This window comes from Ricinus communis, chromosome 1, assembly GCF_019578655.1.
Source record: "Ricinus communis isolate WT05 ecotype wild-type chromosome 1, ASM1957865v1, whole genome shotgun sequence".
In the NCBI taxonomy this organism is placed as follows: domain Eukaryota; kingdom Viridiplantae; phylum Streptophyta; class Magnoliopsida; order Malpighiales; family Euphorbiaceae; genus Ricinus; species Ricinus communis.
The window spans coordinates 1890696-1908876 of record NC_063256.1 but is presented as its reverse complement, the minus strand read 5'-3'; the positions used below and the strand labels follow the sequence as shown (position 1 = coordinate 1908876).

Below are 18181 nucleotides of genomic sequence, written 5' to 3'. Positions count from 1 at the left end.
GTGAGGATCACATTATAAATAATCCACAAAAAGCCCATTACTTGGGTTCTTGAATTGACTTTATTTTTGAACTGGGCTATTGAGTGGTTTATTCTTATCATTAGAGACTTAATTTGGATTATGGATTTAATAAACGTTGACTTGATTATTCTTTCCCAGCATTTTCTATTGAAGTTTTAACGAAGCTAGCATGCAGTGCTTGCTTGTGAATGTCTTTATTATTAAGTTAATCTTAGCAGAACACTAGTAATTTTGATAGATTATATTTTTCTTTTTTCATGCGATAAATTTGATTGATTATGCCAGATGATTTTTATAAGTTAATGTGGATAACTGTTATGCTGTTACGGTTGACTTAGGCCTGTTTACAGGTTATGAAATTTTCCACGTCTGCTTGAAAAAATCTGGTTTGAACATACATATCAATTTTGAGTCCCCTCGATTCTGATTTTGGATCAGTTCAAGTGTTTTTTGTTTTTGGGGTTGGAAATGTTATTTGTTTGATTTTGGTGTATTGGAAAAGAGTGTATAAATAATTAAGTCTTGAGCTCGAGTTTGGGTTTGAAAAACTTAAATGGTCCGAATTCCTGACTGAATTTTGAACAGATGTGGCCAGCAGCAATTGGAGAGGGCTAAAGCAATTTATCAATTGGAGTCTTAACTATCAGTATCAATCGTGGTTTAGTTAGAATTTATAGCGACTCTCATTTTATATACTGAAAAGAAAGAAATAGAAAATTATTATTATTATTATTAATTTTTATTTTCCTTTGCTTATTATTTTGGGAGAGGGATGTCCAGTCTTGCAAATTATCTTTGCCAAACATGTACCCGCAATAAGAAGAAAAAGAAAAATATATAGTATTATGTGCATGTGGTTAATTATTATGAAATGGGAATCGTCCAAAAAGGCACGTGGTCAAATGTATGTAGCCTGAAAAACGCGCGCGAACTGTCAATTTGTGATGGTCTTCTAGTCTGCCATTAGGATCAATAAATTCCGCGTTAAGATCCTAACGGTTCCTCCGTTATAATAAGCAACAGCGCCAGTTGGCCACACTGCAATACGGTGCGCTTTCCATCACCGTATCCCCCTTCCGTTATCCAATTTAATATTATCATACGTCGAGTATTGTTGAATCCTGACGCTCTACAGTTACTGTAGCAGAAAAACATCACACCTGAACATTATTTTTCATTTGTCTAATCAATTTTCACCACTCAGCAATGGACTGCGAATCAGGTTTTTTTTCTTTTTTTTTTCCTTTTTTTTTGGGTTAGATGCAAGTTGGTTGCTACTGTAATCAAGACGACATTGAATTTGTGGATTTTGATTTTTGCAGTGATCGAGTTTTTGGGTGGAGTTCCTTTGCTACAGAGACTCCCTAGCTCATCTCTTAAGAAAATTTCTCAACTTGTCAAAGTTAAATTCTACGGTAATAATTGTTCTCCAATTCTTGTTTTATTTTGTTTGAATCGATTATTTATTTATAAAAAATTCACTTCAACTACTGATGCAGAAAAAGGAGAGCATGTTGTTCGCGAAGGAGAGATTGCCGAAGGAGTCTATTTCATTTGGGAAGGCGAGGTTAGTTTTGTCCTTTTATTTTATTTTATTTTTTATTTTTGCCTTTTCTCTTGAAATTTAATGTTTGATTTTTATAGGCAGAAGTATCTGGATCAGTCCATGCCGAAGATGATGCTCGTCCTGAGTTTCAATTGAAACGCTATGATTACTTTGGTGATGGTTGGTATCTTGTTGTTTTTTTTTTTAATACGACGTCATTTCTTTTCTGTTGTTTGATGTTTCTAAATATGAAATCAATTGGTCTTGCTTTTGTAGGTGTTATCGCTTCTGTTCAGCAAGCCGATGTCATTGCTTTGACTAAAGTAGCTCAAACTTTTTTTCTTGGTTTGCTTTTCCCTTATGTTGATACCAAAGTGAGACTGATATTGACCATTTTTGTTTGTTTGTTATATGTTATGGTCAGCTGACCTGCTTAGTCCTGCCTCACGAGCATTGTGCTTTACTTGTACCGAAATCAATGTGGAGTGCTGATAAGACTCCAGACTCCTGCACCCTTGTCGAGAGTATATTGCATCTGCATCCAATTGAAGTAATGTTTATTAATTTTTTTCTTTTTAGCCTGTTTGAGTGTCGCAACATTATTGGTCTGATATTCGCTCTTATTGTGTTTGAAGGTGAACATATTCCAGGGGATTACTTTACCAGATGCCCCAAAATTTGGAAAGGTCTTTGGAGGACAGTTTGTTGGGCAGGTCTAAATTAGCTTTTTTTTTCCCCTTTCCCACTTCATAGTTTACTGTTGTTGCATGCTGAACAAGGCCAAGCAATTTTGTAATGTTAAGGCTCCTTCTTGATACAAGCAGAATAGTTTTATCCAGTCTATCTGCATGCATGTAGTTGCATTTTTAAATGTCCTCAAGTCTTTAATACTTCTCTCTCTCTCTCTCCACACACACACACACACACCCACGCCTTGCACTGCCAAGGCCTGCAGGCATGCATCGCACATATTCTTTTAAAAAGCAATATGGTAAATAGTGCTTCCTAGTATCATCATGAGATGGTCATAAACTGAAAAATTTCCTTTTATCTTTATCAATTGTATGTCCAAAAATGCATTTTCGAACTTGAAATATGTATTTTAATAAATTTATCCCTCTTTTGTATTCGATCAGCATCACTATGGTGCAATGATGCTTTCATAGTTGGAGAATCCTTTTGTTCTAATGCTGGCCTTAGTTTTTCATATTTTGCTTTGCTTAGGGGAGAAGCCTTTTCTCTTTATAATTTGATAATCTCTCTTGAAACTTTAAGTAGAAAATGACGTTTATGAGCTGTGCAAGATATTTTGATTCAGTCATATAAACTTTGATTCAGTCATGTAAACTTGGTTCTTTCCTTCTTCCTGGCTAATTACTTAAACACTGTTTTTCCCCATCTTTAAATGACATGCTAACTAGCAACTGAAATAGCTATTTTTTCATTTTTTATTTGTGATATTATATGCAGGCACTGGCTGCAGCATCAAAAACTGTTGATTGCCTTAAAATTGTTCATAGCTTGCATTGTTATTTTCTTCTTGTTGGAGATTTCAACAGTGAGTAAATACCTTTTACACATTGAACAGCTTATGGGTTAAATTCATCAGAAAATGCCTTATATATGAATGACAATAGTTCTCAAACTTGGTGATTCAAATGACAAATTATAATATGCTCACTATTTTAAGTTCTCTGATACCTTTTTGGTGATAGGGAACTCTCTTATCCTTTATGATTTGAGACAAAACAGTCTTCATCGTTTTGTTTGGGTGTATTGCATGTACTCTATACACATCAATTGTGTAAAATATATAAAAAATAATAAAATAATAATATATATAATAAAATAATAAAATAATGGAGTATTTTTGTATTATATATTATTTAATTATTTTTATTATTATTTTTTAAAATTATAAAAAGGAGATCTCCAACTAAAAGAGTGATTAATCCATATCCGAGTAATACAAGAAACCTTTCTTTAACTCTCTCTTATGAAGGATGCACTCATCTTTAGTAATTATGATGAGTTGACATAGTAATATAGGTGGGATAAGGAAAAAGGACCTTATAAGAAAAGATTCTTCGAGAGATGCCTGTATCTAATCCACAATTAATTTCACATCTTGTTCCATCCCTCTGCATACTAGTTACTACCAAAATGCTTTCTGCACCCAGCTTGAAATAAGAGAATCCTTTATAGTAAGTGGTATTTTGCTCTTGTTTTCCTACAGAATTGTTATTGCTTTTTTTTCTTCTTCCTGTTGTTCACCATAGAGCTCAATGCCATGAAAACAAAGATGCACAATGACATGATACAAAGAGTGCACTGTTGAAAATAAATGTGACCACTATTGCAGGCGTAGAAGAAAGCGTGCTGGATTATGTAATTGCTTCATTAGCATCTACCTTTTATTTCGTCTCAGTGTACTGTTCCATGGAGCTTATACTGATGTTATAGCATACGTGTATGCATTATGTATACTCTTGCAGTGCCAATATTATATGAAGTTGAACGTGTGCGTGATGGGAAAAGCTTTGCCACTCGAAGAGTTAACGCAATACAAAAGGGGAATGTTGTATTTATCTTGATCGCTTCATTTCAGGTGATGCAGTTTTCTTTTCTTGCTAGTATCAACATTTCAAGGAAAAATTCCCCAGCACCTTCTTTTATTATATTTTGCAACATTTGACCTGAATTTGCTTTAAAGAAATTTTCCTTAAGCGGGAGAGAATCTTGGTATTAACAAAAAATTATAACTGAATTAGCGCATTAGCACTTCAGCCAAGAAAAATAGCAATTTTATTTTATATCAATTGATGTCAAGTCCATCTAGGTGCACTTCCCGATTATCTATCGGCCATACAATATACATTGTTTACATGCTTCTAGTGTAACCAAAAGGCCAATCCTATCCTGTCAAAATTGTCTGTTTCAATTCTTCGACTTTTTTGAATTATAACAATCCATCTGATAAAACCAAACGTTTTGATTTCTGGGACTTGCTCTATCTTCTGTTTGACCATTAATGTGAGGTCATAGCTGATTAAGTTGCCTTTTTGCTTTCTTGGATAATCAAATATAATTATTGTTTTCTTTAATACGTGCTAATGTGGCAGCTACTTTGGATTGCTTGCAACATCTCTGAAGTACCTCTAATTTTGTGTTAATTTTACAGAAAGAAGAACAAGGGTTTGAACATCAAGAAGTAACAATGCCAAATGTTCCAGAGCCAGAGATGGTAATTGAAATGTCTTACATCTTGTATGTACTCCATGTCCTTCGCTGTAATGGATATTGAACTCTGATCTATTGCAGCTACTGTCAATGGAGGAGCTTCGTGAGAGACGCTTAACTGATCCTCGTCTTCCAAGGTTTTATATCTTAAAATATATGTTATTTTCTTACTGCTCTTGCACTCAACTTCTTACATGTCCATTAGATTGAAAAGTATGTTTTATGTTTCTCTTTGTTGTACCATCATGGTTCTCAAGTTCCTTTTCTAGCATATAAACTGTAGTCTTAAAAAAGGTGTAGCCATATGTCTAAATATTCAAATGTTTCCGCCTAGTCATCCAACAAATGGGAAGCACTGACATTGAACTCATTATTTCCTGTCCATATCTCAAAGAATATTGCTCATAACAGTATCCAAGGGTTAGTATTGCAATAACTGCATTGTAGGTTTTTCCATGTCATGAAGTTTTGATATGGAAGTAAATTATTGGTTGCACATAAAGATCTATATATTTTTCCTTTTAATTTTATTATGTCGTTATGTTTTACCTTTTTATTTCAGTTACATTTGAAGTTGCATTGGCTATTTCAGGACCTACCGAAACAAGGTAGCTGCAAAAGATTTTGTTCCTTGGCCCATAGAGATAAGGTTTTGTGAGCCGAACACTAACACCAATCAGACAAAATCTCCTCCAAGGTAGTACTATTTTATAATGCATGTTTGTATTTTGGGTAACATCCTGCATATATATTTCTATGAGAATGAAAATATGTCCCTTGTGACGTTTTTTCATGTCTATCATTTCAAATTTTATCTCAGCTTGAGGTTCTGGTTTAGAGCAAGAGGAAAACTTTCAGATGACCAGGCTTTGCATAGGTATGTGACTTCTTTAAAACTCAACTCAACGTGTTGAAAGGCTGATTCCAAATTGTTCAATATGACTATATAAATATTTTCTAATCAATTGGCTTCTTTCTCAGAAATTACATATTTTTTGTCTTCTGGTTTCTTATGCTTTCTAAACAAATTAACCTTGTGCTATTTGGCGTCTTCCCTCTACATGTTACTGATGGCTGATAAAATACCTAATGGTGGTTCATGATTGCTAGAGTGTGTATGTGTATGTGTGTTAGTAGGGCACATTTAAGCATGTTTCTGCATCAGTTATAAAAGCTATTGTATGCCAACAGTGATGGCCAAGCAAAGCATAATGATCACTTGCTATGATGTGATAAACAATGCAATTGTTAAATCATTTTTGGATTTTTAACAATTATCAAATGGGCTCTGCAGATGTGTAGCGGCATACAGTTCAGATCTCATATTTCTTCAAGTTAGTATGAATCCCCACCGTACTAAGGATTTGAAAACAGCTAATGTTAGCCTAGACCATTCGTAAGTACCTGCATCTTATTGAAAAATATCATTAATTCTATATGTACCACACTTTGCAACAGATTATTTTTATCAGACTACTTGCAGAGATGCACTTGGAATATTTCTAATCCACTGATTATAAAGACTAAATTTGTTTCTACCTTGTTTGATTTACGATCTTTAAAACTAAAACTTAAGTAACTAGCTTGTTTCAAGATGGATGATCTCCAGTTGGTTTATTGCTGTTTTAGTTTTCATACATATAATCATAGTACTTCAGGGCTGGATAGCTACGACATGCACTACTAACTTTAAAATGGATTTTGTCCAGTTGACATTACTCTTGTGAATGCATTCATCAAAATGCTGTTTATCATTATGACTTTAGGTTGCAGTGTTTATGTTCATGACAAATATGCAACTTCTTTGAACTCACTCCGCTAATGAATGATTCTAAGTTACTTGAGAAGTGCTCATGTTCCCTTGAGGCTATAATTGAACCTTATCTTTTGGAACTTTCCCCCCCAATCTCAGGATGTGGTTCCACCGGCCATTTAGAGCTGATGACTGGATATTGTTTGTGGTAAGTTGCTGATGGTATTTTTTTTTTCGAATTTCTATCAGAAGGTTCACGCTTAGCATGTCTTACAGATTACAAGTCCTGCTGCCTCCCATGCTCGTGGATTTGTATCCGGCCAAATGTTCAGCAGAAAGGGAGAGGTACGTGACTCATAATAATATCTTTTAATTTGTAATTCCAAGCTTTTATGATTCATCATTCCTGCGCTTTCTCGCTGAATACTTCATTTATCAATGGGCAGCATATCGTATCATTGACTCAAGAGGGTCTTCTTAGGAAAAGTTTTAACCCAATCCCAGCCGCTGCCTCCAAGCTGTGAATCTTGGTGCCAGTAAAGCTGGTCATTGCTGTAAAATCTCGGTTACAAAATGAAGGCTACTGAATTTTTTGTTTGCCTTTCATTGCTTATTTTTCATAGTTCTGAAAGAACTCCTTATAGCAACTTTCATTATAATATGTATTAATGATTTATTTTACCGAGAACAAAATTCTACATAGCTTGTAACTTTGAAGGATTGCCTTCAAATCTAATTTAAAAGTTTGGCTACAGAAGGGATGGATACCTTTACTTCAAAGCATAGCACCGTTCTTGTTCTCTATTTGAACCTGACAAAAGCGCGGCTTTATCTTCAAAAATTTCCCAATTGTTTACTTAATGATAATGTGATTGTCTTGTGCACAACATTATTGTCATCTAAATTTAAAGTCGGCCGTTTCTCAAAACTGGGCTGCTTTATATTTGGGAAGGGAAGCGATAATTTTACTTGAATGAGAATGACTCTGGTTATGTTATATATTTCCATGGAACCAAATCCCATCGATTTGAAACTCTTACACGATGGCAAAGCTAATTCGAGTTCAAGATGTTAAATAATTTAACACAATCTAATCAATATTAAAGCATTCGTTAGAAAGATCTTTTTATTAAAAAGGTAATTATATATAATAAGAAAACATTATTCTATCTACCACTACTATTATTATTATTAGGGAAAAAGGATGTCCATTTGTTGGATTTGAAATGTGATTTCCACTGTTAAATAATAATTTTTAAATTTATCCATATGAACTTCATTTTAAAATATTAAACTATGTAAATAGTAACAAATCATAATTCTTAATGTGCCTTCTCAAAAAGAAAAAAAATAAAACTCTTAATATGTCTAACATTGTTTGGTCCCTCTGTGTCTGTGAGCCTTTTTATCGCAATTTGCAATATGATACCCAGGAAAAGAATTAATTAAGAAAAGGCACCTCCTATTACAAACATATATTATTGCGCCCATGGCCATAAACGTTGATTACTTGAGACAACCTTTTCGACAGCAAGCAACCCAGTAGCCTTTTTACAGCTTTCAATCAGTTTCTCACAGGTCAGTTCCTCCAGATCTTTTCTATCTCAATTATATTTCCGTACATTGCTAGATTTCCTTTCATTCTTTTATGCCTTTAAATTTTTCGATTTTCGAATCAAATTCTCGAATATTATTTTTGAATTTTTTGCTTACCTGAAATCTAATTAGGGTTTGGCTCGTTTATATTTGTTTCATTAGTTTCGTCTTATATTTGGTCTCTAACTGGCTTTAGCGAAATTCTTAATCTTTCTCCAGAATAGGATTGGAATCAAATGGGGATATGAGAGCTTAATTCCTTGTAATCTAACTACATTGGTGGTCTGTTTATTGGATCTGTGAATTCATGTGGGTTTTCATTGTTTTAAAGAAATTGTGGAAAAAGAAATGAAATCTTTAAATCGATCAAACCGTCTTTAGAAACTAAAAAAAATCAAATTCTGTGAGTAGACCAGTTTATAGCTTAAAACTAGCTATGCTGAATACAAAGTTTGAGACTTTATCTGAATTGACACTTGTAGCTGAGTTATTTAGAACAATGGATTTTAAGGTGAAAGGTTGAATTTTTATTTTATATTTTTGTTTTGTAATAAGCTATTAGGACTTGATCTGGCTGTGGTGTTCACGTCAATCAGATGGAAGGTGAATCTGATAGAATCACTCAAATAGAAGAGGGTCAAGCTCAATTGATTCGGGGGCTTCCTGATGACATTGTTCTTTTCTGCTTGGCAAGAGTGCCGCGGAAGTACCACACGGTGCTGAAGTGTGTTTGCAGGAGATGGAGAGACTTAGTGTGCAGTGAGGAGTGGCGTGCTTATCGTATGAAGCACAATTTGAGTGAGACTTGGATATATGCTTTGTGTCGTGACAAGTTTGACCAGATATGTTGTTATGTGTTGGACCCCGATTCTTCAAGAAGGTGTTGGAAGCTTATTCAAGGGCTTCCTTCTCACTGTTTGAAGAGAAAAGGTATGGGTTTTGAAGCTCTAGGGAAGAAGCTTTACTTTTTAGGTGGTTGTGGTTGGTTGGAAGATGCTACTGATGAAGCCTATTGCTATGACGTTTCAAGGAACTCTTGGACTGAAGCTACTTCCTTGTCTACAGCAAGGTACTTGTGTTATTAACTTGTGCCCTTATGGGCAATTGTCTGCTTTTGCAGTGTCAATGACATGAATACACTTCATTTGAGTCAATTTTGGGTGCTTCAATGACTTTCCCTTTTGTGCAGTGCAATCTCAACCATTGATTATGTTTCCCATTTAGCGGAAATAATTATTTCTAAGAATAGTTCTACTTTATCAGTTATCATAACTTCTGCAATTTGGTTCTACATTCAACTCAAAAGGAGAAAGAAAAACCATCAAGATTGCCTTTTAGTAATTTAACAAATGAGAAATCTGGGAAGAGGGATAGGCATCAACAAGTTATCCAATTTGATTTTAAGAATTTGGTTGAGGGGACAAATAGAATCTTTTCATCAGCGATTCGATGAAATATCTTGGATCTATGTTGAATTGCTAAATACATGTATCAATCAAGCGATTTTCGGTGGTGAGGTTCGGCCTTGATAAATTCATTACATTGATATTTATATTTATCAAATTCAATATCAATAAACTCTTTTTTTACCTATATTCACTAGTTTAGTCTAAACTCACTAGGTAAATCAAACCTTTCGCTTATAAATGAACTACTATGAATCTACTTCCTATACTTAGTATGTATAATATACTTATTCTAATTTATATTAGTTTCTATTAGAATTTATGAATTTAGAATAGAATTCTAAATTAGAATAATAATATTCCATGTTTAGAATAATCTAATTTTTCTAATATCTAATAATAGTATTAAAAAATAATGTTATTATTTTATATTTTATATTAAAATATTTATTTATTTTATTTATTTAAATAATATAAATAATATTTATTTATTTAAATAAATATTTATTTATTATAATATTTATTATAATTTATTATATATATTATATATTTATTATTCTAATTTGATTTTTATTATTATATATATATTTACCATCCGAAAAGAGGAAAAAGCGGAGTCTTTGTCTAAAGAAATGTGTTGAAAAAGGGCAGATGTATAGAACCTTTCAACGAGATAGTGCTTTTTCGACTCTCTCAAAATGGAATCTATTCCAAACATATATGCCATGGTTCCTTACGTCGACAGGGTACAAATTTCTAAATTTACTATTTTTAGATACCTTTTTAAACCTATTACCGATACTAAGTAGCAGTCAAAAATTTGTATCCATTTTTCATGATATTATGCATGGATCAAATATATCATGGCGAATTCTTTAGAAAAAATTGTGTCTTCTACAATGGAATCTGATAAGTGAGATTTCGAGTAAGTTTTTACATAATCTTCTTCTGTCCGAAGAAATGATTCATCGAAATAATGAGCCACCATTGATATCGACACATCTGAGATCGCCAAATGTTCGGGAGTTCCTCTATTCAATCATTTTCCTTCTTCTTGTTGCTGGATATCTTGTTCGTACACATCTTCTCTTTGTTTCCTGAGCCTATAGTGAGTTACAGACAGAGTTCGAAAAGGTCAAATTTTTGATGATTCCATCATACATGATTGAGTTGCGAAAACTTCTGGATAGGTATCCTCAAATTTCACTTTCCTTTAAGTGGATGCTGTCCAACTTAAAATGCATGTTCATGACGAATGCAGCTGAACCAGCATGTCTTTTATTATTTTATTGGTTCTCTTTGTCTTTTCTCTAAGAAATTTAAGAACAGTTCTTCTGATATGAAATTATCTAAGGTCTCATTCAGGTGCTATTTTGCTTGTGAAGTTATGGATGGGAAAATCTACGCCATTGGTGGGTTAGGTTCAAAGTTGAGCGATCCACATTCTTGGGACACTTTTGATGCTCACAAGAATTGTTGGGAATCACATTCTGATGCTAACATTGTTCCTGATGTTGAGGATTCCATAGTCTTGGATGGGAAGATCTACATCCGTTGCGGTGCCTCATCAGTGAGTTCTCATGTATATGCTGTTCTTTATGAGCCTTTAAATGGCACGTGGCAACATGCAGATGTTGACATGGCATCAGGTTGGAGGGGTCCAGCAGTTGTTGTGGATGGTTGCCTTTATGTGCTGGATCAGAGTTCAGGAACGAGGCTGATGATTTGGCGGAAGGATAAAAGGGAATGGATGGCAGTTGGAAGGCTGTCATCATTGCTTACAAGACCGCCTTGTCGAATTGTAGCAATTGGGAAGAGGATATTCATTATAGGGAAGGGACTTAGCACGGTGGTGTTTGATATTGGCAAAACTGGAAATATGGAAGGGGTGATGGTCAGTTCTTCCATACCCGGATTAAACTATGAGGATGATGTAATCAGTTGTAAATCTTTAGCATTATGAATTACTAACACTCTAGTCACTTGTTTCATTTAGTCAATGACAATGTTCTGCGCACATACTCAGTTATGTACCTGGTCAATACCCTCTGTGAGAAATGAATTTAATGTTGTCTTACAGACAAGAGGAAAGGGAATCAAAGAAGACTATTTATTTTCAATTTTGACCCAGTTCATATTTGTTTTCTTTTCCATAACAAAATTATTTTTGCAATTACGTAAGGCCTATCAATTGACTCATTTTCTGAATGTTCTCACTATAACATTTTACATGTACTCTTTTCCTTGGAATAGAAAATTGCATAATGTTCATCTGGGTTTATGTCCTCAAAAGCTGCAGATGCTGTCAAGAATTATTGGATCTGTAGTTCAGTAAAAGCAGAAAATTATATCAATCTTCTTTGATCTTAATGTTCATGCAGCTAAACATGGAAAATCCATCTTCGACTAGCTTAATACAGCGGACAAAACTGGATAGTAGATGTTACATTCTGCTGTTTATAAATTTCCTAAGATTTAAAATGACAAAAAATAAAAACAAAAAAAAAAAAAAGAGAGAAGAAAGAAAGATGTCATGTTCTGCTCATATAGTATCAACTCCAATCATCCTAATGTGTTACATTGTATTTCACCAGAAGCACAAGACAAGAGAGACAAAATAAATACATCCGGTGCGACAGCATCTTTCTATTAATCATATGAATAAGTGATTGGTGCTGAGGAAATTATCAACACATTATGATACACATCAAACTCGATGCTTTGAATAATTACAGTACAACGGAAAATCCCAATCCGCGAATGGTGAGACATATTCAGCCAATGAAGTCTTTCCTTTCAACAGCTGGCTGTGCGGATCCGTTGTACAAAACATTAGTCAATCATCAGAAGACCCTTGTCGTTTCTTTTCAAACTAATATCAAAACTAAAGTCAAGGGAGTGTGAACCAAACTTGGTCAGCTAGTCTTCTTTTTAAAAGCTGGATGTATGATTCCATGGTTAGAATCTAAGTTGTCGATCTTCAATAAACAGTCTTTCATCCTCTTTAGTACAATAGGCATAGCAGATACATTGCTGGAGATTTTATTTTTCAGTAAATTTACCTTCTCAGCATGCTTTTGGTCGTCTTCCATCAGTAATGCTGATTTACTGGACTTAACCTGCCATCCTACACCTGTATAACAGAAGACAAGGTCAACACTGCAATGGCAATCTAAAACAAACATCTCAACCACTCTATTGCAGGTATAAAATCTAGCAAACAGAAATGACTAGTGGTGCATATCAGCTGTTTTGAGCACTTCATTAGACGAGTGTTCTAGCTTTAAGTTGCCCCGGAAACATTTAAAATCTCCTTCCTTTCAACTATGGAGCAAAAAGCAAGAAACAAAAGAACCATTAGGCAAAGCTTTCAGGAAAGCAATCATATTGTGCCCAAAAGTAAGGTGATTCCCAAGTCACTAAATACAAACAACATAAATACAACAAGACTAAGCTCTTCATCGGCCCACTCCAACTTAAAATCAAAACTTGTATTTAGCCTTAACGAGTGTAACATTTAAAAAATTATTAGATACATCAGTAAAATACATACGCATAGCAAATACCTTGAGTATTCATAATTCTATTGTAAGTTGCAGCATACAATAATTTCATCTTGTAAATGCAAGAAAAGAAAAAGAACTACTTTTGTATCAAATCGATGCACGAATCAGCACAATTGACAAAAAATTCATAATTTTGGAGACCTAAAACACTACAAAACCGTAATTTCATCTTTCATCAGAAAATAGAGTTCAAAACCCTAGAAATGGAAAGAAAAAAAAAAAAAGAAAGGAAAGAACTAACCTAAATTGGAGTCTCCGGCGGGCCCAGGATCCGACCCAGAATGAAAATCAGGTAGAATGGGTCGCTGAGCAGAAAGAATTGAAGCAAATGTAGTTTTGAGCTGATCTGGAAGAGTGGCTCTGTATTCTAGAATCCTCGTAGCCATTTCTTTCGCTTCAGTCTCCAACTTTTCCAATTCTTCCTCTTCCACTTCTTCTTCTTCTTCTTCTTCGGCTACGGACTCGGGTTTTTCTTCGGGGCTCCGCGGAGTAGTAGTAGTATCAACAGCCGTTGTTTCTAGGGTTTTTCTGGTTTGATTGTTCAACGCCATGTTTGGATCTGAAAAGATTTTGTAGACAAGAATCGCACTGGAGACTTGGTGGTTAGTGTTTTGGAGGGTATTTTCGGTTTCAAAATTTGCATTACTTCTTTTTTCTTTTTTTTGGTTCAGCTCCTACGGGTGGGTCCCGTTAAAACTCCTTCGACCATTAGATCATCTGAAGAACCATCCAACGTTCCATGTTTAAAGTAATCTCCGCCCCATTAAAAGATATTATGCAAACGGTGTCGTTTCTTGAACAAAACGAGATCCCGCCAAAATCAAACTCCGATTAAAGCGAAAGTAAAAAAAAAAAAGAATGAAAATGGAGAAAAAAGAATAAGAGGTGTTTGGTTGGCGAGAAAATTTAATAAGTTTTATTATCAGGATTTGAACCACTCCTGGAGACGATGATATCTAAGCGACAGAGGAAATTTCTGGAAGAGACAGGACAAAAATATTGAACATTGGAAAAGCCGAATGGATGAAGACATTTTGGATTTTTGTTTTACTGTCACCGCATCCATTAAAAGCTGCATTATTTACTCTTCACTGTTTCATCAACTGTAACAAAAACTAATACACATTATTTTTTGTGAATCCTCTTTTATTTTGAGATTAATCAATCTGATACCATTTGTTTATTTTTAGTTAATTTCTTCGATCAGACTTCCGATTGTTCTCTCTGTTTAATGGAAGGTTGCAAGACTCCATCCCCTCCTAAGGTACTTAATCTCTCTTTTTTGTGTTTCTGTTTGGATAGCGTGCTGATGCTTGATTTCAGAAATGATGATTCTGGTATCGAATTGGATGAGCTTAGTTACTTTAACATGCGTCAGAAGTATAACAAGCTGATTGACCAATATTTTTTATGCATTAAAAAAATAAAATGACAGAGGACGCATCCACAAATAAATGACACAGAAGGACCATATAGGCTGCTTCATTGTTCAGCAAAGGGAGACAAAACAGGAGTGATGCAGGAATTAGAAAAAGGCGTGGAACCTAACTTTTCTGATTATGATAAGAGAACAGCTCTCCATTTAGCTTCCTGTGAAGGCTGCACTGAAATTGTGGTCCTCCTTCTTGAGAAAGGCGCTGATGTCAACTCTATTGATCGTTGGGGTCGCACTGTAAGTTCATTTACCTCTTCACTTCCATCCATTTATTTGCCATCTGGCCATTGATGGAAGTGCACGAAATTTTGCAGCCACTGTCAGATGCTCGTAGCTTTGGTCATCAGGATATTTGCAAGATACTGGAAAGTCGGGGTGGAACGGATCCGGTACACTTTCTTAACATAGATTCCTGTGTGTTTCGATCTCTGAAATAAAAGATCCGATGGCTCAGTTGGAAATTTCACTAAGTTTACTTCTGTTGTTTTAAATTCCCGAGTGTAAATAAGAATTCTATCTGTTTACTTAGTTCATATCAGAACTTTTTGTCGGTTTGTGAGGTGCGTTGATCCAATGCTATCCATTTCTGTTTACTCCAATTCATTCTTTTCTGGGTTAACGGAGTCATTCTGGTTGGGACAGGTAGGACTGGACTCTCAGACACCATGCTATGAGATTGATTATAATGAAGTGGACATGGATGGTGCAGCACTCATTGGAGAAGTAAATTCCAATTATCTCTATTTCTTTAGGCAAACTTAAGACACCTGAAATATACTCTAATGGTATTTGAGCTGTAGACGCTCCATTCAGATATTTAACCTTCTCTACTAGTGTTGCATTGCATTTACTCAAGTCTGTATGATATTGGTGGATGATTCCGTGGGCTTAGATCTTCAAGTGTTGCAGGGATCATACGGTGAAGTTTATCTAGTGAAATGGCGTGGTACAGAAGTAGCAGCAAAGACCATTCGTTCCTCCATTGCGTCAAGTCAGAAAGTGAAGTGAGTCTCATTTTCTGGGTTGCCTTCCCCTCTCTCTTAGACAAAAATGTACATACAGTAATACAATTCAAAGTTCCATCAATTATATAACTCTTAGAATTAAGGTCTTTTGGAAAATTTAATTGTTTTAGATGGAGATTATGTTCAACCTGTCATCTGACTGCTTGCATTTGTCTTTAAGTGAATGTGTTATAAGACCATCGCATCAAGATGTGAAGAAAAGGAAAAAGAATTGTGAAAAATTAAAGGGCATTGCAAGTCTGATAGAATACTATTGGCTGCTTTATCATGCCGCTTATGCTCTGCTTGCTATGCGTGCTTCTTTTCAGGAATACTTTTTTGAAGGAATTGGGTTTGTGGCAAAAATTGCGCCACCCTAATATAGTACAGTTTCTTGGTGTTCTAAAGCACTCTGATCGCTTAATCTTTCTTACGGAGTATCTTCGCAATGTAAAGTTTTCTCGTATTAAGTCACAACTTACAAGTTAACAATAATTTATTCTCATTGTTCCTCCAAATTTAATTTTTCAGGGAAGTTTGTACGACATACTGAAAAGGAAGGGAAGACTTGATACACAAACAGCAGTTGCCTATTCTTTAGATATTGCAAGGTACTTTATTAATTCATTTGAAGTTTGCATGCAAAATAAGAACTCTGATTTAACATACTTCAGTGTTTTCTGCGAAGGCAGAAACCAAAAGTACGTTAGGGAATTCCTTGTCCTCCTGTATATCATATTAATAATAGCTACAGCTTCGACTCAATCATTATGTAATTTTTTTTCTTACTCGTAAATTACTGATCATGCCACCTTTCAGAGGTATGAATTATCTGCATCAACACAAACCACATGCTATTATTCATCGGGATCTGACGCCAAGGTATTGTTTTCCGAATCATTGTATGTTGCTCTTGTCGATCAAATCATAAATTTTTTTGGCTGATTTACTATAATGTTCTTGCCTCCCTAAGCAAGAAACATCATGTGATAAATGGAATATGAAAAAAATATTTCTTAGCCTTCTTTGTTTATGTTACTGCTTCCAGGAACGTGCTGCAAGATGAATCAGGACACCTTAAGGTTACGGACTTTGGTTTAAGCAAAATTGCACAGGAAAAAGATGCGGGTTACAAGATGACTGGCGGAACGGGTTCATGTAAAGATCTTCTTTCTTATTGAATATAAAATCTCTCATGTAAATGTCGGCTCAGTAAATATAAGACACTTTTATAACATTTTCAGATCGTTACATGGCACCTGAAGTTTATCGTCGAGAATCATATGGAAAGAGTGTTGATGTTTTCTCGTTTGCTCTTATAGTACATGAGGTAATAAGGATAAAAATGCAACGTTAGTTTGAAATGGAGAACTTTGTGGTGTACAGTGCGGCGCTGAATTACTGGACTTATTCATGGACCAATTACAAATCAAATTGTTAAATTACTTAGATTTGTCTTGATAATCTAAATTGGATATCTCTGACAGCTGAAGAAGTCTGATTATATTGCAATCTTGGATGTCATGTGTTTATAGATGTTCCAAGGAGGACCGTCGAATAGGGCAGAACTCCCTGAGCAAGTTGCAGACAAGAGGGCTTATGAAGATTCTCGACCATCCCTATCCTCATTCGTGTACCCTGAACCGATCAAGATGTAAGTTTTTCGTTATGCTTCTTTCCTCCTTTTCCATGGAAGTTCATTAGCAAGAAGAAGACGCTGTATTGCTGATTATAAGCACCCAAAGATCTCTTCGGAAACACATGACACTGGATAAGATTGTATAAATGGTTAGATTGCTCCAATAAAGCATATTGACACAAGTTGAAAGGATGGTTAACAGCACCTTCGAATGCAAGGGAACTTTCCATAAAGTTCTCCTGCAACAAGATACCCTTTAATTGTTAAGCTATATAAACCTTTCTTGACTATGGACTTCAATTGTTAAGCTGTATACTGGTTAATTGTTAAGCTATAGAATGGTGCCACTGTTAGAAGGTTTAGGCGATGGAAATGTCTCCAATAATGTATTGATGTCAGGCTGTTTTATTATTTATGGCTATAGCTGAAATTTGTTATTGGTCACTTATTCACTGCTTTGTATCACTTCATCAAGGCTTCTTCGAGAGTGCTGGCATAAGAATCCAGAATGCCGACCTACATTTGAAGAGATAATTTCACAGCTAGAGACAATTGAAGACAATTTCAGATATCAGAAACCCGTAGGTGGTTGTTGCGGCTGTAGCATCTTATGAATTGATTTATTAGTATAAGCTGTATTTGCTCATCATACAGTAAACACGCCCGCAGGTGCATGTTTTGTACCTTTTTCCTCTTTGTAATTGATGTACTGTCTTCCAATTTTTACCAGTGGAATATCATTCTGTGTTTCGAATCTGTAATGGTGGCGCCACATATCATGGAAAAGGTGTTCATCTCTTAGATAACTTTTTGCAAAAATCCACAGGGAATTACAGTGGGTAACATGCAATTATCGTATAAAAGAAAACTTTTGGCCTTCTCATTTGATGCCAACTGCTTTATTTCTGTGTGACTCAGGATGGGGTGAATTTGTTATTTAATTTATTGCCTCCTCGCTCTTTAGGTTACTGCTCT

General features: G+C 34.9%; 4 protein-coding genes across 7 annotated transcripts; 3 read left to right on the top strand and 1 right to left on the bottom strand.

Annotated features, from left to right (window-relative positions):
- Nucleotides 1-1018: 1018 nt before the first annotated feature.
- LOC8261870 (acyl-CoA hydrolase 2) lies at nucleotides 1019-7340 on the top strand. Of its 2 annotated transcripts, XM_002511805.4 has the most exons (17): nucleotides 1028-1243; nucleotides 1344-1436; nucleotides 1521-1588; nucleotides 1666-1747; nucleotides 1844-1890; nucleotides 1992-2117; nucleotides 2203-2280; nucleotides 3038-3125; nucleotides 4063-4175; nucleotides 4749-4811; nucleotides 4889-4944; nucleotides 5400-5504; nucleotides 5628-5684; nucleotides 6102-6203; nucleotides 6720-6768; nucleotides 6837-6905; nucleotides 7007-7340. In XM_002511805.4, the coding sequence occupies exons 1-17, from the start codon at nucleotides 1228-1230 to the stop codon at nucleotides 7082-7084; spliced, it is 1290 nt and encodes a 429-aa protein (XP_002511851.1). In that variant the 5' UTR covers nucleotides 1028-1227; the 3' UTR covers nucleotides 7085-7340. The 2 variants fall into 2 exon arrangements, with proteins under 2 accessions (XP_015584564.1, XP_002511851.1); XM_015729078.3 differs by lacking the exon at nucleotides 6720-6768 and having other exon boundaries at nucleotides 1019-1243; nucleotides 6810-6905.
- Nucleotides 7341-7471: 131 nt separating this feature from the next.
- Nucleotides 7472-11682, top strand: LOC8261869 (F-box/kelch-repeat protein SKIP4). 3 transcript variants are annotated; one of them, XM_048370460.1, is made up of 3 exons: nucleotides 7472-8138; nucleotides 8753-9225; nucleotides 10928-11682. In XM_048370460.1, the coding sequence occupies exons 2-3, from the start codon at nucleotides 8753-8755 to the stop codon at nucleotides 11523-11525; spliced, it is 1071 nt and encodes a 356-aa protein (XP_048226417.1). In that variant the 5' UTR covers nucleotides 7472-8138; the 3' UTR covers nucleotides 11526-11682. The 3 variants fall into 3 exon arrangements, with proteins under 3 accessions (XP_048226417.1, XP_048226416.1, XP_025015867.2); XM_048370459.1 differs by having other exon boundaries at nucleotides 7691-8138; nucleotides 8719-9225; XM_025160099.2 differs by having other exon boundaries at nucleotides 7692-8138; nucleotides 8712-9225.
- Nucleotides 11683-12078: 396 nt separating this feature from the next.
- On the bottom strand, nucleotides 12079-13684 carry LOC8289183. The gene is made up of 2 exons (XM_002511803.4): nucleotides 13370-13684; nucleotides 12079-12695 (listed from the first exon to the last, which is right to left on the bottom strand). Exons 1-2 carry the CDS (start codon nucleotides 13677-13679, stop codon nucleotides 12478-12480), a joined length of 528 nt encoding a protein of 175 aa, XP_002511849.1. The 5' UTR covers nucleotides 13680-13684; the 3' UTR covers nucleotides 12079-12477.
- Nucleotides 13685-14008: 324 nt separating this feature from the next.
- On the top strand, nucleotides 14009-18112 carry LOC107262694 (integrin-linked protein kinase 1-like). The gene is made up of 13 exons (XM_015729104.2): nucleotides 14009-14233; nucleotides 14319-14392; nucleotides 14564-14800; nucleotides 14878-14952; nucleotides 15206-15286; nucleotides 15473-15567; nucleotides 15897-16017; nucleotides 16099-16178; nucleotides 16387-16449; nucleotides 16616-16725; nucleotides 16812-16897; nucleotides 17103-17221; nucleotides 17682-18112. The coding sequence occupies exons 1-13, from the start codon at nucleotides 14152-14154 to the stop codon at nucleotides 17818-17820; spliced, it is 1362 nt and encodes a 453-aa protein (XP_015584590.1). The 5' UTR covers nucleotides 14009-14151; the 3' UTR covers nucleotides 17821-18112.
- Nucleotides 18113-18181: the final 69 nt, after the last annotated feature.